We start from the raw sequence: 25,650 nt of genomic DNA, 5'->3' as shown, positions 1-25,650 counted from the left end.
CTTTCACTATCCATATCCCTTCTATTTATTGTCTAATTGCTCTAGCTAGTATTTCTAGAATTATGTTGAAGAAAAGTGGTGATAGTGGCCACCCTTGCCTTGTTCCTGATTTTAGAGGGAAACCTTTCAGCTTCTTATTATTAAGCATGATGTTGGCCATTGGTTTATCATAAATGGCCCTTAATAACATTAAGATAAGTACTCTCTATTTTCTTGAGAGTTCTTATGAGGGGATGCTAAATTTTGTCAAAGCTTTTTCTGCATCTATTGAGGTGATCATATGGCTTTTGTTCTTGCTTCTACTTAAGTGGTGAATTACATTTATTGATTTACATATATTAAACCATCCCTGCATCCCTGGAATGAATCCTTCTTGGTCATGATATATGTTTTTGGGGGGTTTTTTTGATGATCTGCTGCATTCCGTTTGCCAGTGTCTTGAGAATTTTTGCACCTAAGTTCATTAAAGAGATTGGTCTGTAGTTCTTTTTACTTAGGTCCCTTTCTGGTTTTGGAATAGGATAGATAATGCTTGCTTTCTGGAATGACTTTTGGAGTACGGTTTTGTCTTCACTTTCATTAATGAGCTTGAGGAGTATTAGTGATAGATCTTGTAGAATTTGACAGTGAATCTGCTATGGCCTAGGCGTTTCTAAATTGCTAGTTTTTAAAAAAATTATTACTTCTTCATTTTCACTGACTGATGTTGGCTTGTTTAAAATTGTTTTGTTTTGTTTTAGCTTTGGTAGTTCATATGTATCTAGGAATTTATCCATTTCTTCCGAGTTTTCTATTTTATTACAGTACATGTTCTCAAAGTAGTTGCCAGTAATCTGTATTTCAGAAACACTAATTGTGATTTTGCCTGTTTTTTAAATTAAGTTTATTGATACATGTTAGGTATACATAAAGATCACATTCATTATGGGAAATTTATAGCTGTATATGATATAACTTCTTGCTTTTTTCCCCTCTCCCCTTATTTTCCCTTCAACCCCTCTCCCTTATTTACAAAAGCTTTATTTCCACTTTTTGCTTCTTTTCTTTTTCCTTCCTTTCTTTTCCCCTGACTCCTCCGTTGTGCTTTTTCCCACTTGAAAATTTTCTTCCTGTTTCACAATATGTATTAATACATTTTGGTCCTTGTTTACACTTTTGGTTTCTCACAACAGGGAAAAACGTGGCATTTACCATATCCAATTTATTTCACTTAACAGTGTGGTCTCAAGGTGCATCCGCTTAGCTACAGGTAGCTCAAGCTTATCCTTCTTTATGGCAGAAGAGTAGTCAATTGTATACAAACCCACATCTTCTTTATCCATTCATCAGTTGATGGGCATTTGGGCTGTTTCCAAGATTTAGCTATTGCAGACTGTGCCACTGTATTCATGGGTGTGTGTATATCACTATGGTATGATGCTTTTAATTCTTTTGGGAAGATACCAGGAAGGAGAAGAGCTGGGCCAAAGAGGATCTCTAGTCTTAGCTTTTTGAGGAGTCTCCACACTAATTTCCACAGTGGTGACTTTGCCTCTTTCATTTCTAATTCGTGGATTTAGGTCTCATCTTTCATTTTTTATATAAGACTAAGGATTTGTCTATTTTGTTCAGTCTTTCAAAGAATCAGTTCTTTGATTCACTGATTCTTTGTATTGTTCTTTGTTTGTTTAAGACAGGGTTTCACTATGTAATTCAGGCTGATCTTGAATTCACTATGTAGTCCATATTGGCCTTGAACTCTCAGTGATCCTTTTGCCTCAGCCTCCTGAATATTAGGATTACAGGCTTGTGCCACCATGCCCAGCTGTGGTTTCATTAATTTCTGTCCTTATCTTTGTAATTTCCTTCCTTGTACTAACATTGGGTTGGAATTGTTTTTATTTTCCTGGGACCTTTTGTTTCTTTGAGGTCTATTATTAGGTTATTTATTTGAACATGCTATGTTTTCCTAATGTGGGAATTTACTGCTATAAACTTCCCTTTTAGGATGGCTTTCATGATGTCTCATAGATTACAGTATGTTATACTGACATTATTGATTATAGAAACTTTCTAGTTTCCTCTTTTATTTCATCTGTGACCCATTAATTGTTCAAGAGGGTATTATTTATCTTTCATGTGTTTATATAGCTTCTGGGGTATCCTTTGTCATTGATTTCTAGTCTCACAGCACTATGGTCCAGTAATATATGTGGGATAAGTTTAGTTCTTTTGCATTTACATAAGCATACTCTATGAGTTAGCATGTGGTCTATTTTTTTTTTTTTTTTTTGGTGGAACCGGGGATTGAACTCAGACCCTCGCACTTGCCAGGCAAGCACTTATCCTACTGAGCCATCTCCTCTGCCCATGTGGTCTATTTTAGAAAAAGTTCCATATGATGCTGAAAAGAATGTTTACTCTGTTGTTGAGTGGAAGACTCTGTAAATAGCTATTACATGCATTTGTTCAGAGGTTTGGTTCAGCTCTGAGAATTTTTTTGATTTTTTTGCCTAGTTGATTTGCCCCTTTGTGACAGTGTGGTATTGAGAGCCCCCATTATAAGTGTATTGGTATTCATCTGAATTTTCACATCTATTAGTGTTTATTTTATGATGTTGGAGATGCTGATGTTTGCTGAGTATATATTTACACACAGGTATTCCTCATTTAATGACTTACTCTTTAATGACTAGTTCTACTGTTTGGTCTTAACTACTAGGGCATTCCCCTTGAACTTACAACCCAATACTACTGAGACTTTGATCTGCATTTGGACTCATAGTGTGTCCTTCTTCTACAGTACAGTTCTCTAGTATTTGCTGGTTTACTGCACAGTATGGTACTGTAGTGTTATGTTCTGCAACACACTACCATACTGCATGTAAGAGTTATATAAATAAAGACAAAGGGCCAGGGAGATAGCTCAGTAGAATAAGTACTTGCCTGAGAAGCTCAAGGTCCTGAGTTCAATCCCTGGTACCACAGAAAGAAAGAAAGAAAGAAAGAAAGAAAGAAAGAAAGAAAGAAAGAAAGAAAGAAAGAAAGAAAGAAAGAAAGAAAGAAAGACAAAGTCATTACACTGGGGTTTCTTTTGACCATTTCTTTGTTCTGAATATTGTATTGTACATACTTTTGACAGCAAGGCGTCACATATGTGTCGCCACAGAAATTTGAGGTTTGGGGCCTGTGAGATAGCTCAGTGGACTAAATGCCTGCTTAGGCAAGTGCAGGGACTGCAGTTCAATCCCCAGCACCACATGCAGTGCCAACCTCACCCCAAGGCACACTGAGCCAGCCACTGAGACCCTATGTTGTGGCGCATGCCTGTAATCCCAGTACTAGGAAGGCTGAAAACAGGAGGATCACTACGAGTCTGAGCTGCATTGTGAGACCCTGTACCAAATACATTAAAGAAAAAAAGAAACAATAGGGGCAGCTGCTGCTGGGAGCCCTGCATACCTCACAGGGGTTTTCAGTGTTTCGTCCTCTCCCCCCAGGCGGCCTCTGTGGGCCTCTTCCACTGTCCACCAGGTGAGGGCGCAGGGTCGGCAGGGTCCCCTGCTTTGAGGATGGTCATGTCTTGGCGGTTTCTGGGCCTCCACAACCCTTAGGACCTGGGAACCCTCATTACTTTTCCTCAACTGCTTCCACCAAGCCGCCGAACCCACATGGGTCCCGTGGGCCCATCCTCAGCTTCTGAGGCTTGGGGCCACCTTGACCCCTCACACGATCGATGATGTGGTCAGTGAGTTTGGCTGTCCTCATTGCCTTATTTTTCGAAGGGAATTTTTCTTTTTTTTTTTTTTTTTTCTTTTTTTTTTTTTTTTCGGAACTGGGGATTGAACTCAGGACCCTACACTTGCCAGGCAAGCGCTTATTCTAGTGACCTATTTCCTCAGGCCCTCGAAGGGAATTTTGAAACTCCCCATCTTAATCTTTCCCCTACCCTCACCTACTTATGTCGTTAATCTTCCTGTATTGAGGTGGTACCTCATCTAATCACGTGCATGTGCCTGCCTTTTCCTTTCTCAACCAACTCACAAAGCTTGGCAGGAAGTTGACCCAGAGCCCTCCTGCTTCTGTTTTCTCTGCTGCTGGCTATCTCCAAGGTTCATTGTGGGGTGAGATTTCCCTCCCGCCCTCCCTCCCTCCCTCCCTTTTCACTCCCCTCTTCTCTTTCTCCTCTCTCCCTCCCTATTTCCCTTCCCATTCATTCACAGACAGATAGATACCCAAGGCCCTCTGTAGCTAGAGCTGTGCCTGCCCTGTCTCCAGGTGGACTCTCCTGTTCCCTGTCTCCTGGTGACACAGATGTGACTGCTGATATTGCCCTGGGCCTTCTGTTCTGGGAGGCCTCAGCCAGGAGCCCCTGTAGGCCATGACCAGGGGCCTGGAAAGCCACCAGAGATGCACTGCTGTGCAGCAAGCCTACCTCAGGGTTTGTCCTCAGCACACACGTTTTGGTGACTCCTCATTTGGGAACCCAGGTTCTGAGTCACCAAGGCTCTGCCCACAAACTCTGTGGACCTTGAGCAAAGGATTCCTGCTTCCAGCCCCATTTCTTCTGACATGCCATGCAAGGATTGGACTAGCGCAGGAGCAGTGAGTTACCTGCAGAGGCTGGGGGTTAAGTGTTTCAGATTCAGTCATCAACCTCTGTTGCAGCTCCTCAGTTCTGCCTTTGTAGCTCCAGATGAGGCTTTGGAGTAGCTCTGATCCTGTGCACCAGCATTTGGGAAAATAGGGATGCCTGTGGCCAGGACCAGACCTCCTGCCCAAAGCTTATCACTTCGTGAGAGGCTTTAGCTCTGGGGGTCCTGTATGGCTGATGAGGACTGGGCCCACCTGAAGGCTATGTGGTCCTCCACCCCCACCCTGCCACTCCTCAGCTCATCAGCTCCTCCTGCTGAAACCAGGGCTTCAGGAGGGAAGGGGGTTAGGATCCAGTGGCCTGGGAGGACAGGCAGCTGGCTGGAATGGGGGTGGGGTGGCTTGGGCCCTGAGACCTCACAGGTGAGGACTGACTGCCTACCCAGTCACAGGGAGGAGAAGGGGGCAGGGACCAACAGAAGGATGTGCAGGGGGGATGCTTGTCACTTGCCGCAGGTCCCCTTCGTGCCAGCCGAGGGTCCCAGTTTTGTGCCTGTGTCTCAGCTCTTCCATCCCAGACAAAGGGGTGTGAGGGACATAAAATCCTTCAAGTGCCAGGGGTATGGAGTCCAGCAGAACCCATCAAGGATATGCCACGCACCTCCTCCAGGCAGGGAGGGCACTGTGAGGGCCACCGGGCTGCTCTCGGAGGGCCACTGACTGCTGAGGTGGTCTGTGTGCAGCAGCATGCTGAGAGTGCTCGTGAGCACCTCCCACTGCAGGAAGCAAATCGTGGGTGCCAGTGAGCCCCAGAGGTCAGCCTGTGTCTGTGGAAACAGAGGGCTGAAAGGAAGGAAGAAGCAAAGAGAGCAAGTGGGGTGGGTAGGAAGGAGAGGACAGAGCCGGAGGCTCTGTCTGTCCTCTGTCTGTCTGTTCCTCTCATTGTGGATCAATGATAGGAACAGAAGGGCGGGGGACAGTGGGGTCCCCTGATGCAGAGGCAGGGCTTGGAAGTGAACCTGTGCTGCGAGGCTCGAGGAGGAGGCCTGCGCCGTCCCTCTAGTGCCACCATGCCACGTCATGCACTCTGAGCACCCAGGAGAGACCAAAGGAGACAGTAACAAGGTCCAGACCACAGCAGTGGCAGGTGACAAATGTCCAGAGAGGCTGCCTAAATACCTGCCTGTAGGACACAGCTTTCACCAGGGTTTTTCATTAAAGAGAGAGAATTGCTGTTTGGCCTATGGGAGTATGAGCTCCAGCAGCTACGGTGTGCTAGGGAATGATGGATGACATGCCCAGAGTGGACACGTGTGGCTGAATGTATTAGGGGACATCCAGGCATCAGGAAAGGGGCTCAGGAAGTGGGTGGCCTGTCACTCACTTAGCTCTCTTACTCCACAGGGTTGCTACTTGTTATTGCCACTTCCTTGAGGACAGCACAAGGGGCTGGTAGCTGCGGGACCATGATGCCACACCTGTCACTGACCCCTTCTTTCTCTCACAGCGCTGTTGGGGATTTCCAGATGGATGACAAAACCAAAGCCCTCCTCAAGTACACGGGGGAGGTGACGTGGATGCCTCCAGCCATCTTCAAGAGCTCGTGCAAGATTGATGTGACCTACTTCCCCTTTGATTACCAAAACTGCACCATGAAGTTCGGGTCCTGGTCCTACGACAAGGCTAAAATCGACCTGGTCCTAATCGGCTCCTCCATGAACCTCAAGGACTACTGGGAGAGCGGCGAGTGGGCCATCATCAGGGCTCCGGGCTACAAGCATGACATCAAGTATAACTGCTGTGAGGAGATCTATACGGACATCACCTACTCGCTCTACATCCGGCGCCTGCCGCTCTTCTACACCATCAACCTCATCATCCCGTGCCTGCTCATCTCCTTCCTCACCGTGCTCGTCTTCTACCTGCCATCCGACTGCGGTGAGAAGGTGACGCTCTGCATCTCGGTGCTGCTGTCCCTCACCGTCTTCCTGCTGGTCATCACTGAGACCATCCCATCCACCTCGCTGGTCATCCCGCTCATTGGAGAGTACCTGCTCTTCACCATGATCTTCGTCACCCTGTCCATCGTCATCACGGTCTTCGTGCTCAACGTGCACTACCGGAGGCCAACCACGCACACGATGCCCATGTGGGTGAAGACTGTTTTCCTGGACCTGCTGCCCAGGGTCATGTTCATGACCAGGCCAGCCAGCGGTGAGGGTCAAACTGTGAACCTGAGGCCCCTCTATGGCGCCGAGCTTTCTAACCTGAACTGCTTCAGCCACGTGGAGTCCAAGGGCTGCAAGGAGGCCTACCCCTGCCAGGAGCGGACATGCAGCTACTGCCACCACCGCAGAGTAAAGGTCTCCAACTTCAATGCCAACCTCACAAGGAGCTCCAGCTCTGAGTCTGTCGACGCAGTGATGTCCCTCTCAGCTCTGTCACCGGAAATCAAAGAGGCCATCCAGAGTGTCAGGTACATTGCCGAAAACATGAAAGCACAGAATGAAGCCAAAGAGGTAAGGATGTGATCGCTGTCTTATCATTCAGTCACTCAACAAACATCGATGGGTTCTTATGTGGCGAGGTGTGGGATATAGCTTAGAAAATCAGGCTCTGGAGTCAGTGGCCTGTGTTCAGCTCATCCTATGTCCTGGGGTGTGTAGGGACCTCACCAATCTGAGCCCGTATCTCATCTCTAAAATGGGGCCACCAAGCCTGGGAGAATGTGATGCCAATGGCTGCCACCATCTGGGCCCCTAGAACACCGATGCTGAGGGCACAGGCTGGGACAGTGGCAAGGGGCAGGAATCAGCTCCATCTGGTGAGCATTAACCAGCCGAGCTTCGACTTTCATTTTTGTTCTCTGTGCTCACATGGAGAAAGCACCTGCCCCTGGCTGGATGGCTCACCAGACATTCCTATCACACATGCCTGAGTAGACGAGACCCGGGCAAAGACGGACTGCTTCTCGCATCCTCGGATACTCCGCCTGCTGCTCTCCAGGCACCTGTCTCCCCTCAGTCACCACACCCTGGGGTGTTCTGTTGACTGACATTTCCTTGTCTCGAACTCCTTATGCGTACGATCACATGGTAAAGCTCTCTCCTGACTCCTTTCATTCAAGGCAGTTCCTTTGAAGACTGTCCTTGTTACTGATTCTTTCTTAGGATTTTTTTTTTTTTTTTTCCAGAACCGGGGATTGAACTGAGATCCTTGCGTTTGCCAGTCAAGCGCTTATCCTACTGAGCCATGTCTCCAGCCCATAGGATTGCTTTTTTGTCTTGGGTTTTTTGTTTTGAAACTTGCAAATACTGTCACGTTAACATGCGCATCAGTCAAGAATCATAACAAACCACTCAACAGAGCATAATGGTGGGTGGGTAAACACCATACAGAGGCCCTGGCCAGCCCCAACCCAGTCCACTTAAGCTTCTTTTAAAGTTTTTATGTCCATCTAGGGTCATACATGAGGATGGAGCCAGGATTCAATCCCAGAAGGTGATTTCCCAAGTTCTTTTATCCATAATCAGGCCATAGGAAGGAATAGGCTCAGGCAGGGGTCAGGCCAGCTGGGGATGCTGCAGGGCATGTGGGCACAGTGACCCTATGAAATGCATGTGGTCTAAGAGCCAGTCAGCCAAGGCAGGAATTGCATGGTGGGGCATTGCTTATAGTCCAGCCTTCCCTAAAGGGAGCCTGGTTCCTCTAGTCTGTAGGCCATGCTTCTCTCAAGAGGGGCCAGGGTTGCTGGGCCCAGAGGTGGGTTAGCAGTACACCGGGAGCAGGGGTACCCCTGATGAGTCCATGCCAGTGCTCTGGAAAGATGCTTTGTGGTGGGCGGGGTACCTGGAGCCCCCTACAGCCTGAGCTTCCAGGCAGTGGCATCTGCTGGCATCTGCTGGGAGATCTGCACTATCAGTTCATCTTGGCTGAGACCTGAGCTCACCAGGCTGTCATGGCCACTGTCCAGAGCAGCAGCAATGGGAGCAGCAGCCTGGACTGAGCACCCCTCTGAGGCCTGTGAGCGAGTGCAGCTCTTTCAGGTACTAATACAAATGATGCCTCATACCAGGTGGTCCCCAGCATCCTGCTTGTCCTGATGCCTTTGAGCTTGATGCCAAGGTAGCTGAAACTGCTTCCTATGGTAGACTTGAGCTGCTGGCTATTCCTGGAGGCTACATGGTCAGGGGTAGGGGGTACCCATTGTGCTTGTTGGCCCAGTTAGCTTTGCCAGTCCCCTCCACAGAGTCCTCAGCAGACAAGCAGGAGCTGCTGCCCCCCACACAGGCCCCACAGAGCTGCAGACAATCCCAGCAGTGACAGGCAAAAGGCAGCCCAGCATCCTTCCCACTCCTAGGGCTGCCAGAGAAGGCAGCAGGTAGGAGGCTCAGTGGCTGGTTCCGCAGACCCAGGGATGAAGGTAATACTATCTGGCCTGTGGTGGCCAGGGTCCTTGAGGTCTGAGCTATAGGTACGTTGGCCTGGTAGAGGCTGGAGTCATTGTAGGTCTCCAGGAATAGCTCTGTCGGCTGGTCCCAGGGTCCTAAGCGAGCCAGCCCAGATGATGATGATGGTTAAGACTGTCCTGGTCAGGGAATGGCTCTCTGAATAGTTTGCTGCAACCAGGCACCTAGAGCACAGATTTGCGTCTCTGGTCTTGGTTTTTTGAAATGGGATCTCACTATATAGTTCAGACTGGTTTTGAACTCACTGTGCAGCCCAGCTGGCCTTGAACTCATAGAGATCCTCCTGCCTCAGCCTTCCAAGTGCTGGCTTTACAGGTGTCGGCCACCATGCCTGGTGAGAGCTCTGCTCTAAGTTCGTTGACAAAAGATACCTTTTTTTGTGAAAAAGCTATTCATAATCTTTTTGCCTAGTTTGAAAAATTGAATGAACTCAGTTGTATTTTCTCTAAAACTCACATGCCAGAAGTAATGTCAAGGATGGAGACAGAAAAGTGTTACATAAAGATGCCATGTGGTGGCCGTGACCCTCTCTGTACACCCCCCCCCCACAGGTAACCAGGTCACACTTGGTCCTCTTGAGTCTCTGCTCTACAGTTAACCAGCCCTGCTGTAAGCTGCTGCTTAGCAAAGAGCTATTTCCCGAGTGACTTTGGCACCTGCTCTGTGGTGGAAAATTAATGAGGGGCACCACTGCCTGCTCCTCTTTGGCTGGCACCCAGGGCAGGTGGCACAGGAGGAGATGGCTTGGCCACCCTCACCCCACAGCCACCCTCAGAGCAACTCTGAAATCTGCAAGGCCCCAACTGCTCGCAAGGTTCAGCCAGGAGGTTTGAACGGCCTTGAGGCCTTTAGGTCGGATGATCGCTGTGCTCAGGCAGGGCTCGGTGACCCGTGTACTCCCTTATCTGTCCCATAGGGACAACTTGGGCAGAACCCTCCATCCTTTCCTCACCCACTTCTGATACACCTATTTCTTAAGTAGCAATGATTTCACTGAAGGTTGAGCTCTAAGTGCCCATACATAATCTAGCCCTTTCAGATCTTAGGATTTATATTTATTCCAAAAATCATTCCTTAGACACCATGCAGGGCATTAGAGTTTCAGAAGGTAAGACATAGAGACAGACAAGTAAATGAGAAAAGAAGTGACAAACTGAAGAGCCAGGCCAGCGACTTCGTGTGGTGGGGCAGTGGATCTGTGGTACAGAAGCACGTGTGTCAGTGTCCAGAGCAGCCCCAGCTCCGCTTGGTCACCTGCCACCACATGGGAACACAGTCTGAATTATCTGTTTCTTCAAGAGAAGGCAGAGGTCTGGTAGGGCTGGCGGCTTGCCTCAGGGATAGGAGGTGGCACTTAGAACAGAGAGCACTGCTCAGGGCTCGGGCGAGTTGGGCCAGCAGAGGACCCGCCTACCCCCTCGCCCCAAGTAACTGACTCACGGCTGTTGTTCAGTGTACAGAGACATCACTCTCCTTATGGGCTGCTCCCGCCTGGCTGGGTCTGACTGTCCTTGGCTTCCAGGCACCCTGACTGAAGCCCAGGCTGTTCCCAGCCCCTCATCCTGAGGATGCCTCTGAGATAAATGGGGAAGGTAGGTTCCCATATCCTTTGCTCTGAGAGTTGGCAGGGCTGCGACCACAAGCTGCTGCCATGTCCTCTGTCCTCCCCCTTGCCGCCCCATGGTGGCCTGGGCCAACTCACTGATCTTCCCCATACTCTTGGAATTACTTTGGTTGACTGCCTTCCAAGCCAGTACCTATTCCTGACTGTAGCCACTGTAGTTTCTCTGAGGATCAGCCAGGAAATTGACTTTGACAGGCCAGATGTCTAGGAGGACCTGGGGTGTATGGTTGACATCCCCACTATCCCCAAAATCCAAGAGCCTGTGAGCAGCACAGCCAGCCACCATCAAGTCTCCCAAAATGGAGACAGAGCCGGGCACAGTGATACATGCCTAGAATCCCACACTCTGGGAGGCTGAGGCAGGAGGACGGAAAGCTCAGTCCTGCCTGGGCACTTTCCCATCACTGGTCACAATACCTGCCACCTACAACTTACAGGACCAGAGATTTATTTTGGTGCACGGGTTCAGCTCATGGTCAGCATGATAAACTCTCCGAGCACTGAGCACTCAGTCACAGGCTGCAGGCTCAGTCCCTGGCTCTCAAAGCCCGGAGCCAGTGATGGAGCTACACTATGCCAACTCATGATTTCTATCTGAACTACCCTGCTTGGCAACCTGTGGGCCTGTGAGTGGTGTCCTTCCTGCTAAATAAAATGCATGGGAGGCATGGATTAGACTGGGCATCTGCCCCATGCCCAAGAGACTGTCAGTCAGTTTTATCACAGGAACTGAGTGTTCCCCAGTTGCAGAAGGCCCCACAGCCAGTTAACTAAATTATAAACAGCTAACTAGGTAAGCTATAAATGATGACTACTAGTGGTTATAGCCCATGTGGCCAGTGGATGATTGTCAGAGCTGCAGCCAAAGGAGTGTTCTGTGCTTCCCTCCTATTTCCATGTAAAATCATCAGCTCCCACCCTCAGTCTGCCCTTCGCTGGGAGCTGTCTATTCAAAAGGGATTTGTTTGTGCTGCTTGAATAAACTCTGCTGGATTTCACTATTGTGAGGATTTTCCCTTCTCAGGCTGGACAATCTGGAGCCCGAGGCAGGAGTGTCACAGAGCCCACCCTGGCTTATGTCTTCTCAAAGCCTGTTGGTCATCTTCCTAGGCTTGCACTTGGTCTCACCTGTGAAGGGCTAGAGTTAGAGCTAGGATTGGCTTACCAAGTTAGAAAACTATGTAGTTAGTTCCCCTGGCCCCCCAGAAGTGGTTTGTTTGAGCAGTTTTGACAGCTGACCATCTTGGCTGTCTTGTTGGTGTGTACAGGTCTTGTGTGATTCTTTTTTGGGCAGGGGGTGCCAGGGGATTGAACCCAGGGCCTTCGCACTGAGCCAAATCCCCAGTCATCCCCCCACACACCCCTTTTTATGTTTTAAAATAGAATCTTGCTGAGTCACTATGTTCCCCAGCCTAGGCCCAAACCTGTGATCCTCCTGCCTCAGCCTCCCAGAGTGCTGAGGGTACAGATGTGCACCGCCACATCACACACTAAAGGTGCATTAAGCAGGGTAACAATGCTAGTGTTGGAGTTGTTTCCCTCAAGCACTTAAAAAATAGCATCCTCGGGAATTGCCACTTTTGGAGAAGTTTTAAGTTAATCTGAGTGTTGTGCCTTTGTAATAGTGTCTAGAAGCCACTAGGATCTTCTATTTGTAAAGAAATCTAGTGACATCAAGCAGAACTCCTGTAGCAGATGAGCGTCTCACCAGGTGGGCTTGGTCTTCCCATGAGCTGTTTCCTGCTGAGAGTTGTTTTTATCCATCTGGGGTTATTTCTGCACTGATTGCTTCCCACCCCTTCCTTCTCACTTTCTGAGCTCCTGGTGTGCAGCCTTTGCCCCTGTTCTATCCCATCCTCCTCCTCCCCTCCTCCCAGGCCAGCAGCCGCCAACCCCTCCCCTCCTCTTCCGACTTCATCACAGCTTTTTCTATTTTCTGCACCCACCACGTCTCACACCTTTCACACGTGGCTCTTCTCTAAAAGTGCTTGTTTCTCCTTTGCATTTCCAGATCCTCCAGCCTCTGAGGACAGCGAGGTTAAGTCCTTGGTCTATGTGCTCTGTGAGTTTTATCAGCCAGGTGTGGTTCTGGGGCTACACAAGGCTGAAGTTACCCAGGCTATGTACTGGGTTCAGTCACCAAGGAGCTGCTTCTTGTGCAGGTGGCCTTGTCTCTGTAGGGACATCTGGCCCTCTCCCTCCTTCCCAGACTGAAGCCCACTCTTATCTTGGGGGAGGGAGACCTTGGGCCCTGCCACTCTGACTCGAGTGCCAGGGCAAAGAGCACCAGGCAAAGCACTCCACAAGTCTCCTCCACAGAGATCCTCAGGGGCTGCCATCCCCAATTCCTGAGCCATGAAAGCTCTGTCCTCTCTTGCTCCTGGGTCTGGTCTCCAGGGTCTGGCTGGGCTTAGAGGCCAGGAGCTTGGACCAGTTCACTCCTGTGCCCAGCACCCTCTACCTGACAGCATTAGTTTCCAGGTTTGCAGAGGTTGCCACTGGCACTGTGCTTTGCAGGAGGATAAGTGCGTCCTCTTGGCTCCTTGTGTATGTGTGCTCATGTGCAGTCCTGGACTGAAGGTGGGGTGGGGCTCCTATCACTGAGCTACACCCCAAGCCCTTTTTACTTTTTATGACAGGATCTTACAGGCTTTAAATGCACTCCTCCTGCCTCAGCCTCCTGGGTAGCTGGGATTGTAGGTGTGGGATATCATACTAGGTCCCCCAACTTTCTTCACTAGGCTAAACCTTGTGAGCTGCTATCAAAGGCAATTTACACAGTGATAGAACCTATTCATTTTTTTAAATGACCTCTATTTGGTAAGGACTCTGCTGAGACCATGCTGAGGCAGCCACTGTTCTTATCCCCATTTTACAGAAGAATTTGAGACTAAGGAAAGGACATTCATTTTGGCTGGAAAGGGGCAGAGCTGAGATTCTGATAGCTCGCCTCCAGCCCTCTGTTTTCCAGCCTGCACTTCCCGAGCCTTAGCCTGAAGAATGTGGGCAGGAATTAGAGTCTATAGTGAGTAGATGTAGGGTCTCTCAAGAGGCAAATGGGGCAGGACAATTCCTACTTCCTCCATGACTTTCTGGTGTCATTGACAGGACACAGGAACACAGGGTCACAATGGTGAAAAAAAAAGCCACATCTTCCACAATGACATGCCGACTCCTCATTATTTGATTACTGCTTCCGAATCAGTTGATTCATGGGTTCTCCCCCTCTCTCAATTCAATTATGGTTTCTTTGCTTTCTCAATTGTCTGGGAGTGTAATTACCACATAATTCTCCTTCCTGTTTCAAGCCTACATCAGAGCTGTATTATATACAATTAGTCTTGCTCTTTTTTCTGCCTTGCAACTCACCGTGGCAGCTAATTCTGGTGTTTGACCTGGTTAGTAACCCGTCTTCTGCAGTGCTCTGGCTTTGTGTTGAAGACCCTGGGGCATTTCGGTCCCAGGAGCGGTGGGGAGCAGAGGGATGGCGGCTGTTGACAGGTGTTTCACTCTGGAACAGGTGAAAGGGAGATGACTGCCTAAAACCAGGTACCAAGAGGAACTCTCAAGCAATGGCAGATGACGGTGGGTCATATCAGCCATTCCCTCAAAGGTCCCATATGCTTCCACAGAGATGTAAATAACTGGCTTTACCAACTTTACCAAATTGGAACTCAGTTTAGAAAAACCCGGTTATTCAGCCAGCCTGGAGGTGCACACTCCGGCATTTGGGACACCGTGGCAGGAGGATTGCTGTTGGCTTGAGGTCAGCCCAGGCTACACTGTCTCAACCCAACAAATATGACAAATATTTCACACCTACTTCTGAACTACAGAAAGCAAAACTGGAGGATAGATTTCAGACCACACCAACTGCGGGGGTCGGGGGGACTTTCTCTACACTGGAGGTAAAGGGCTTTCCCTGGCAAGGCATCGCATTAAACATTTAATCTTTAGAATGTATTCACTTTGCCTTTCCTGTCATGTTGTTTTCTCTGTCATGTTTTTTTCTCTTTTTGTTTTTCAGATTCAGGACGACTGGAAGTACGTCGCCATGGTGATCGACCGTATCTTTCTGTGGGTCTTCATCCTGGTGTGCATCCTGGGGACCGCAGGGTTGTTTTTGCAACCCCTGATGGTCAGGGATGATGTGTGAGCTTGGCAGGGGTTGGTCTGAAGCCTGTAGACAGGGCAGGGGTGTTTCTGAATAGCAAAACACTTAGTTATACTCTACCAGCTTCCTTTTGCCATTTCAAGGCTTATTTTCCAGTTAACTTGATTTTTGGCAAAAATAACCATGCAAGAAAAGTGACAATGCTTACTATAAATAAATGAATATTTAACTAGTCTTTTGGTAAGGGAAATGTCTAAATATAACTGATAAATAGTGTGCTGTACACAGTATATGTCACATGTTCTTTTTTTAGTGGCTGGATCCTAACTGGAAAGAAAAATTCCTTCAGAAATGTGAAGTCATAGGTTTTCCAGTGGTGATTCTTATTTGGCCCATAATCTCCTTGAAGGCTGAGTATTCCAGCTCCACCCCATCTCATGTCTTACTGTGCATTTCTTATTCTCTACTGCCTTTCCTGGCTCAGGGTCACACCTCCCAGTCATCTGTTTATACTAAGTCACACATTCACTCACTCTTGATGAACTGTCCTGCTCTTTTGGCGCACATATCACAAAATGCTGCAACACCCCAGTAACAAAACAGAAATTTGTTCCAGTTTTAGGAGCCTGGGAAATCCAAGATATGGCATCAGCAAGCCTCCCTGTGTGGAGAGGCGCTTTTCCTCAGGGGCTGTGTCCTCCCCTGCCTGAGGGGCAGTCTGTCTCCTATAAAAATACTGACCCCAATCGTGGGGGCATGATCTTGTGACCCAGAAGTCTCTCAAAGGCTGTGCCTCTACCACATGGAGTGTTAGACTTTAACATAGGAATAGTATTAGTGAGAATGTTAGTCAATACATTAAGTATTAGATTTTAACTTAGGAATTTTAGGAAGACACATTCAGGCCGCAGTGTGAGCTACTGGAGCAGGGTTTCCCACCTCAGTACCATAAACATTTGGGGCTGGTAACTGTGTTGGGGGTGGGGATGGAGGCTGTGCCCTGTGCACCACAGAATGGTGAGTAGCTCTAGTCTCTACCTGCTAGCGGCCAGTGACATGCCCCCTCCCTCACCAGCTGTAAGACCAAACTGTCTGGACACTGCTAAATATCACCTCAGAAAATAAAAAAAGGCCAAAAACAAACCAGGCAACCGCTCACCTCAGGGGCACAAATGGCCCTGTTGAGAAGTACTGTCATAAGTTAACATTCCCGTACTACATTTCTAAATCTGAGTAGCCTGACAGATGATCAGAGACCATCTCAATCTTCTTGCTAGTTATGATGCTTTTCCTGTACAAAAATAAAAACTGATAGCTGTAGCACACTGTGGCATGTTTCTGTGAGTCAGAAGGCAGAGGTCTATAAAATCTATTGACATACAAAAATGTTTAACAAAATGATATAAAACATTAAAATGTATACAGGCTAAGACAGAGTCTGGTTTGATGCAAACTGCTCATGCTGTTAGTGAGCTTTCTGTCACTTCATAAAACACGTACCTGAGCTAATCAGCTTCATAGTCATCAAGCAGTAAAAGCAAGGGAGGGAGTCTCGAAACCATGCACTGGAGAAAAGCAGGTCCCCTGAGGCATAGGCTAAAAACAAAGCCTGATACAGGAGAGTAAACAGAAATTCACTGGGCCAGAGGCTCAGCGAGATAGCTCAGCGGATTAAGCCCCTACTTTGGCAAGCGCAGGGACCAGGGTTTTATCCCCTGTCCCACATGCAGCCAGCCCCACCCTCAGCTGAGTCTGCATGCCTGTAATCCCAGCGCTGGGGAGGGTGAAAACAGGAGGATCGCTACGAGTCCGAGCTGTGTAGTGAGACCCTGTGCCAAATACATAAAAGAAAAAAATTCTTTGGGCCCATCCAGCATCAAGGGGGTTTGTAAGGAGAAACTAGCCCACTCCTGGATTTAGGCACTCCCCAAAACACAGGTCAGCTGTGCTTTTTGGACAGAACCCCAATTGCATGAGAAATACCAGTGGGTATAACAAATGGGACATTAAGAGGCTTCTGCACTGTAAAGCAAACAACAGAGTGGGACACAAACTACAGAATGGGGGAAAAATTTGTCAGCTATTCCTCAGAAGACCAATATCTAAAATATATATCCCCGGGCTGGTGAGATGGCTCAGTGGTCTAAAGCACCTACTTAGAACAAGCTTAGCAAAGCACAAGGACCACGGTTCAATCCCCCAGCACCACATGCCAGCCAGCCCCGCCCCCTGGTGGGCTGAGCTGGCCACACACACACACACACACACACACACACACAAAATTTTGAAAAAATAAAAATAAAAATAAAATATATATCCCCCAAAAAATCATGCCTCTAAAATAAAAGACCCAGGTCAAAAAGTAACCAAGTAAAATGAATACACACTTCTCAGAAGTCTAAGTAGTCAATAAACACATGAAAAACGTCATCATCATTAGTCCTTGGATAAATGCAGATTAAAACAACTTAGTTCAGAAAAAGTGGCTACTATCAATAACAACAAATGCTGGACAGGCTGCAGGGAAAAGAGAATCCTATTGTTGGTAGCAATGCAAATTAATACATTGATTGTAGATACCCCCCCCCATTGTAGATTCCTCAGAAAACTAAAGCTAGAAAATTCCATTTGACCCAGGTATTCCCCTTCTAGGTATTTTCCCAAGAGAATTAAAGACACCCTGTGATGACGACCCAGGCATCCCCATGTTTATAGCAGGGCAACTCGTAATAGCGCCATCGTGGAAGCGGCCCACATGTCTCTCAACAAGTGAATGGAAAAGAAAATGTGGTATTTATACATCATGGTGTATTACTCAGTTATAAAGAAAGATAAAGGAGCCATTTGTGGGGAATGGGGGAACCCTGAGACCATCATGCTAAGTGAAATAAATCAGATGCACAAGCTTAAATATTTAATGGCTTCTCTTCTATGAGAAACCCAAACTATAAGTAATCTGAAGAGCAAAATAAAAGATGGATACTAGGACTCAGGGAAGCAGACCTTTACAAATGGAAAAGGGACTAGAGTTGGAGGAAGAAGGAAAGGGTCGTACAATGAATTAAGATGTGTTACGTACATGGACCAGCTCCTCATTCTGAATGTAATCACTGTGCTATAAATATGTACTAATAAAAAAATGAATAAAAAAAGGTGAATCTGGCTCCCAGTTCTATCACTGGTCCGCTGGCCTGTTGTGAGGTAGCACATCCAGTGTGAAGTGTACACTGAAGCAAAGCTATTTAGCTCATGGGGCCACAAGACAAAGAGGAAGGGGCTGGGCCCCAGTACTTGTGGGTACACCCTCCATGGCCTCGCATTCTTACCAGGCACCACTGCTGGAGCTTCTACCATCTCCCCAGAGTGCCACAAGCTGCTGGGTGAGCTTAGCACACATGGGCTTTCCAGGCACACTGACCCAAATCATAATATTTTGTCGCTGGTTCCCAATGGTTTATGTCCATCTCATAACGCAAAACACATTGAGTCTTCCTTCAAGAGTCTCCAAAGTCTTAACTGTTCCAGAATGGCTTAAAAGTCCAAAGTTTCCTTCAAGACTCAAGGTAAACTCAGCAGTAAGCTCTTAGCAAAATCAGAAAGAACGTTGCATACCCCAAGATTCTATGGTACAGGGTCAACATTCCTATTCCAAAAGGGAAGAATAGAGACACAGAAGGGTCAGATCAAAGCAAGATTGAAGCCCCTCAAGGCAAACATGGTGTCCATGTCTGCTATCCGATACACACAGGTAACAACTAGGATCCCAAGGACATAGGCAGCCAGCCCCGAGGCTGTGCTTGCTGCAGCCCACAGTCTCCACTGCAGTGCTGGCCTCAGTCTCACAACTGCATGAGTCACCTCTCAGGGGCTCTTGCAGGGACTCTGACCTTGCCGCACAATACCAGGCCTCCTAGACGGGCCTTTAAAATCATAGTGGAAGCATCCATGAGTCCACAGCCCTTGAATTCTACATCCCTGTCTGCAAAACTAGCATCGCGTGGATGCTGCCAAGGCCCCCAGCTTGAGTTGTGCAGGGGCCCGCTTGAACGATGGCTGGAGTGGAGTGGAGTAGCTCAACTGGTACACACAGGAAATGAAACCCAAGGAGACAGTTCCCTAGTTGGGCCTACTTAAGCAGGGCATCCTGGGGCTCTTTTCTCTAAGGAGTCTTTGACAGGAGCTTATACCTTTCCACTTTTGAGCCTGTGGTGGGTGAGGGTAAACTGAGGTACCCTCAAGGCATTTTCCTTGTGTCCTGGTACAAAGTATGCTGTTTCTTTTTAATGGTGTTAATCTCTAAGATTGTATCTTCTTTGGTAGCACCTTTAAACGTACCCCTCAGGCAAAACCAAGCTTCCCAAATCTTTTTTCTTTACCTTTTGTTGTCACTGTAAAGCTGCCTAAAAGCAGCCAGCACTACCCAGGCAGTAGGCTCAATACTGTACTACCTTCAAATTTCCTCAGCCAGACAAACTAGTCCAGATTCCCAGAGTCTCAGAATATGAACAAAAGGAATCCATATTCTTTGCCAAAATGCCCTGGAAGGTGCCTAATTCTTCCTTTCCATCTGAAAGCTCCACTGCACCTTTCCTGTCCCTGTTTCTATCCGCATTGTGGTCTCCTCAGCCCTCACCAGAGTCACCCCTTAGGCTCTGTTTATGGCACCCACAATTTTCCAGATTCCTCCCACGAACCAATTCCTAAGGTTTCTGAAACATTTTCAAGAATAGCTGCAGCAACAACCCCACTTCTTAGGTCCAATTTTATGTATTAGCTTTCTGTCTCTGTGACAAAGTACTTCAGCTAACTCTAAAAGAGAAAAGGTGTATTTTGGCCTTTCACCTCCTGGCATCCAAAAAGCAGTAAGAGAAGAAGTGCCATTATCCTGTCCAAGGCCACACATCCCCTGTGACCTCACTTCCTCTTGCCAGGCCCCAGCTCCCAAAAGCCTCACAGGCTCGGGACTAACTTTCTACACTTAGGCCTCTGGGGGACACTTACCAACTACAGCACACATTTTCACTCATTAAATTACAGTAAGCACTGACCTGTTATAAAATATAAATGACACAAGGGACCCTTCTGTCTTCTCAAGAGTAGTAACTTGAACATAGCTGGGTTACTTTCTATTAATAAATGAGCCATTTGGCCTCTGAGCAGCTAAGAGTTCTAAATCAAATGCAAGTTTTCTATCAGTGTTTTCTTTCTGGTCGTAGGTAAGTCAGGATTATTTGAGAGATGAAATTTAACTGTTTACCTGTGATACATTTTACTGTACTCACAAATACCTTATTATTGATAGATAGACTTAAACTAGATTATACCTAAAGGCCCTTGACGTTCTAAGGCTCTATTACTGTAATTGCTGGAATGAAAGAAAACTGAAACATTAGAGGTATGTAACTAGTTGCTTATGTCAAGTTGGGATATAATCTTTTAGCTTGGAAGATAGTTTTCTTATAGAGGATTCGGACAGAGACATCCCTATAAAATGGGATCTGTGTAACTACAGTAGCCGGTTCTGAGATCAAAGATACAGAAATGATACCACAGTTCCATACATGACTCTACTAATTGTGGAGAATGTGGACAGGAGACTGGAATTGTTTGGATTCCTCTTGCTGAGGGATACCCCGCAGCATGTCCATAGGCATTAATGGTTGCATGGTTTCACAGAGAAAGATAAGGTATAAAAATAGTTGGTACAACACTCAGCATCTGCAGAATAATGTAAGTCTTGGAGTTCCCAGTCCCCCTTGTTCATTTATTTAAGACGCTTGCAGAAGTATCAGCATCACATTAAGTATTTATGTACTGAGTAGTCAGCTTACTAAACATAGCAGTATGGTATACTAAAACTTATCTGTTACTCAGTGCATACAGGACAGAAGAACGCCGGCCATGGTGGCACACGCCTACAGCTCCAACTACCTACAAGGCTGAAGCAGGAGGATCATTTGAAACCATGTGTTTGGGGCCAGCTTGGAAAACTTAACAGAATGCTGTTTCAGAAAACAGACCCAAAAGGTATATACCTTTATAAAATCCTGAAGAAATTTAAATCTATCTTTAAATACAAATGAACATTCCTGGATTCCAAAGATCAACTTCATTGATAATTATAGGTTAGTATTATTTGCCAGGATACAAACATTAGATTTTTCTGTAGGACAGTTTGGATACTGTTTCGTCACTGTTTTTTGTTATAATTTTAGCCATGCAAGTAGAGGTTCTAAGGGACAATCTACTAAGATAAACCAATGTTACCAACAACTAATTGGCTATAGCTTGCATTGAGTTTTAAAAAGTTCTATGTTGCCATATTTGTAACCATGCCACAAGAGATGGGTGCTTGCTAACAATACTCATTCTGCAGCCCCTTCATAAGTTTCACTTATTTGTATTTCCAACATGAACTGGTACTGCTATACTAGCCCATTCATAAATAACAGGAACAAAAAGCCCAAGAGATCCAACAACTGAAGCCAGGAGAAATGTCCACAGAAACATTCGATCGAGAACCTGGGCTATGAATTTCCAATCTTCAACCACCTGTTACAAAAAATAAAAAAAAAAAAATTAAATACATAAATATAAATTGGGCTCATGTTTTTATAACACACTGAGACAAAAGACCAAATTATTTGCTGCCTCTGAACAGTGACTCTGTACTCAGGATTTAGGGAGGGAGAGAACCACCCTGATAATCTAAGAAGAAAAGGCTCCTCTCACTGTGAGAGACACCACAAAATGTGTTCCTCTGCAAATCAGCTTGTTTGTGTAGTAGAAGTGGTTAGATGGGTTTTTAATAAAAATATTACTTGGGGGACTGGGGAGATGGCTCAGTAGGATAAGTGCTTGACTGGCAAACACAAGGATCTGAGTTCAATCTTGGAGCCAGGTTTGGTGACACAGGCCTGTAATCCCAGCACTCTGCCTGAGGGGCTAAGGCAGGAGTATCACAAGTTTGAAACAAGCCTAGGCAATTTAGCCAAAGCCATCTCAAAACAAAAAGGCTGGGAATATGGCTCAGTGTGAAGGCTTGGACTCAATTTCCAGGCTCATACACACATATGTACTTGGATATATTATAATAAAAATTATATTCATATCATATTTAGTCGTTCCTGTTACTTATTCTTGCCCTGTTTTACTTCTTCTATTTTTTTTTTTTTTTTGAGAGACACCAGTCAGAGTCTAATTTTATGCCAAAATGAAAGTTGGCTCAGAATAAGCCACCTTAAGAGGAGTTACTCTCCCCACCACCTACTTCCTGGCGTCTGGATTTCCTGGGGACCTTGAACTTGGGAGGACAGAACTGTGGCCACCAGGAGCTGAGCCACCACCCTGAGGCAGCAGGATCAGCCTGAGCCCAGGGCTGCTCTTCCAGGGCCACACCTCTAACAGGGGCTACCACAATCAGAGCCCCAGTAGAGCACAGGGCTCCAGAGCTATGTCCAGACTGGGGTGGAGGTGTCTGCCCTGTGTCAGTCCACATATGTTTTCCTTAGAAGTAGAGCTTACTCCTGGTCCCAACACAGCTTTGCAGGCCTGTGTTCAATTCATTTCAAATTGAGATCTGTATTTCTCAAAACTGATAGCTTAATATGTGACATATAGTAATATGTCACATCACGATAGTAATATGACAGGCTGATTAATCATATTACCATCAGGTGGAAACTACAAGTCCACAGCATTAAAAGTTTACTAGATGCAAGCTGGGTGCTGTGGTGGGCATTTGTGGTCCTCGCTATTCAGGAGGCTGAAGCAGAAGGATCTCTTGAGCCCAGATGTTTGAGATCAGCCTGGAAAACATAGCAAGACCTCATCTCCGACAGCAGCCACAAAAAAAGCTTAGATGTATGCAGCAAATAGCTCTTCAGGGAAAGTGACTATTATTTTATTATAAGTGTCTTATCTGCTACCTAGACCCGAAATTTTTCCATTTAAAAGAGCTTCAGAACATGGAAATTATATAAGGATGAAGATGCTTGCACAGTTGTACTCAGCCCGGCATGTTACTATCGTGATGTGACATATTACTGTATGTCATATAATATGGACATATTACTATAGCGATAGCTTTTAGAACTATTATGTAAGAGAAAAAGGGGAATATAGCAATGTGATTATAATTTCATACATTTTCATTGTAATAGCAGTTAAATGTACTTACTTATGCTCAATTCTTTCATTTTAAATTAACCTTAAATAAGGAACTAATGAAAATTACTTTTCTACAATAAAGATTTGAGCAATTTGGTTTTTTAAGCAAACAAAGCATAATTTTACTGAGCTTCATGTGAACAGTCTGAGGTAGAAATCATAACACACACAGACACCTGATTCCTTTCCTTTTCCCATCATTCTCTGGTAAAAGAATTCTAGAACCTATCTTGGCCTGTGCATATTTATAAAGCCAAAATTAGACCCATTCTTTAAAAAATGAAATAATTTTTGGTAAAGGATAATGCAGCTGTGTGTACAAGTTGCTATAAAATTCAGAAACAGTTACGAATGTAAATTAAAACAGTCATGGCAAGGGTCACGCACGCCACTGGCTTCCTCAGAGCTAGCCCAGGGGCCGCTGGGGGCCACGGAGCTGAGGTTCCTGTGGTTGCTCCCTCGGGGCTCTCTGGCCCTCAATCCCCACTAAGCCCTGGGGTCTCCACTTATCTAGCACTGAAGCAGACCTGCACCCCTAACCCCAGCACAGACCTCGCGTACCGCGTGCTCCTTCCTCACGTGCCTGGTGATGTAGCGGATGGAGTCAAGCGCAGCCTCCAGTGCACTTCTGGCTGGTCCAGGCCTGCTGTCCCCCACGGCCTGCTCTGTTGGGGTGCAGTACCTGTCCACGTGGCTTCGCATGCACAGCAGCTTGGGAAGCCGGTGCAGAAACACCCTTCGGACCCAGGGTGCCATGGCATTGTGTGTGGAGGAAGAGCGGTGGTGAATGTTGATGGCGAAGACGGTCACCATGATGGACAGCGTCACAAAGATCATGGTGAACACTAGGTACTCTCCAATCAGAGGGATCACTTTGGACGAGGACGGGATGATCTCTTCGATCACCAGGAGGAAGACCGTCAGCGAAACAAGCACGGAAGTGCAGAGGCTAATCTTCTCGCCCTCGTTCGAAGGGAGATAGAAGACGACCACGGTGAGGAAGGACAGCCCAATGCAGGGAATGATCAGGAACAGGGTATAGAAGAGAGGCAGCCGCTTGATGACAAAGGAGAACGTGATGTAGGGATACCAGCAGCAGCTGTCAGTTCTGTTGCCTTTGCTCCCCGTGGCACTTACAATTTCCCATTCTCCATTATCAAAAAAGTCTGTTCTGTCCACATCTTGGTCCTCAAGAATGATATCAACCTGCGATCCATCATAGGTCCAAGACCCAAACTTCATGGAGCAGTTCTGGAGGTCAAAAGGAAAGAAGGTGACGTCTATGGTGCAGGAGCTCTTGTAGTTTGCAGGTTGCGTCCAGACAACAGTGCCATTGGCTCTGACCACAGTCTTTGTACGGGCACCTTCAAAGCGTCCATCTGCACTGTGAGACACCCATGAGCAAGAACAGGGCTGGAGTTAGACAGGCCAAGTACGCACTGCGCAAGCCCAGGTAAAGAAAGCCAAAACAGACAGCAGGAAATACACAGCCTGCTGCCCAGAGGGACCTGCTCAGGGACATCTTCCTTGCATATCCGATGCCACTGGGACTAAACTTGTTCTGATACATCTGAGCCCTACCCACAAATCTCTGTCTTCCTTTCTTATATTCAAATGGTTGAAAGACCTCACTTTACACACAAAATAGAATCAGCTATTTACACACAGAGCCAGTCCCTGCACCCACATCCTCGCACACCTTGTTCTTCCTGCAGCACAAGTACTGGCACTTGTTCCTCGTGAGAGGTAGGCACAGCCTGGGATGGCACCTAACTCAGTGGCCCAGCACAAAGCTGTTCCCTGATACATGGTTTCTTACATCTTGTGCTTTTTCTTCTAATTCGCATGCCTTTGGCAGCACTGTGTAATATTTCCATGTTTAACCAGTTATGGTGGTCACCTGTAATCCCAGTACTTGAGAGGTTGAGTCTGGAGGGCTGCTGTGAGTCTGAGACTAGCCTGGGCTACAACATGAGTTCAAGGCCAGACTGAACTGCATGGTGAGACCCTGTCTCAAAAAAACCAAAAAAAAAAAAAAATTCTGGGTTTAGTATGATACTGCTTTCATTCACTGAAAGTAAAGTGGAAGATAGGAGGCCACATCAGTGACATACATGCCCGGCTTCCCCACCTGCAGAGAGAAGCACGGTACGGTGGTAGACTGTTCCAGAGATCCATGCTGCACATAATCTTTCTTCATCTTTCATGCCAAGTACCTTTCTGTAAATAGGCCAGTGTGCTTTAGGATAAGCAAACTTCCCATATTTTCCCTAGAGTGATCCTAGGGAAAATACCCAAACTGAACCTTGTCTCAAATTAACTAGAAAACCCAAGGTCGATTGGCACACAACTGCAGTCAAAGCTACTTGAAAGACTGAGACAGAAAGATGCCAAGTTTGAGGCCAGTCTGGGGAACTTAGCATAATCCTGTCTCAAATTTAAGAAGGACCTGGGATATATCTCACTGGTACAGTGTCCGTGGGTTAAACCCCCAGTACTAAATACAAAAATCCTCAGAACACACCTATGTATGCCAGCTATGGAGGCACATGCCTATAATCCTAGCATTTGGGAGGCTGAGGCAGGAGGATCCCTGTGAGTTCAAGGCCAACCTGGGCTACACATAGAGTTCAAGGTCAGCCTAAGCTATATAAGTGAACAAACATTCCTCATTACAGGAAAAATGACAATATAGTATTTAA

General features: G+C 46.7%; 1 protein-coding gene across 1 annotated transcript in view; it reads left to right on the top strand.

Annotated features, from left to right (window-relative positions):
- Chrna3 (cholinergic receptor nicotinic alpha 3 subunit) overlaps nucleotides 1–21,365 on the top strand; it is a 30,849-nt gene extending 9,484 nt beyond the window's left edge. The window contains exons 5-6 of the mRNA XM_023712551.1: nucleotides 6,080–7,091; nucleotides 21,232–21,365. Of these exons, the coding sequence (XP_023568319.1) occupies nucleotides 6,080–7,091; nucleotides 21,232–21,312 (1,093 nt within the window). The 3' untranslated portion in view covers nucleotides 21,313–21,365. The remainder of the gene's footprint in view (nucleotides 1–6,079; nucleotides 7,092–21,231) is intronic.
- Nucleotides 21,366–25,650: the final 4,285 nt, after the last annotated feature.

This window comes from Octodon degus, unplaced genomic scaffold (genome assembly GCF_000260255.1).
Source record: "Octodon degus isolate 3935 unplaced genomic scaffold, OctDeg1.0 scaffold00026, whole genome shotgun sequence".
Taxonomy (NCBI): domain Eukaryota; kingdom Metazoa; phylum Chordata; class Mammalia; order Rodentia; family Octodontidae; genus Octodon; species Octodon degus.
This window is presented reverse-complemented; position numbering and strand designations above follow the sequence as displayed.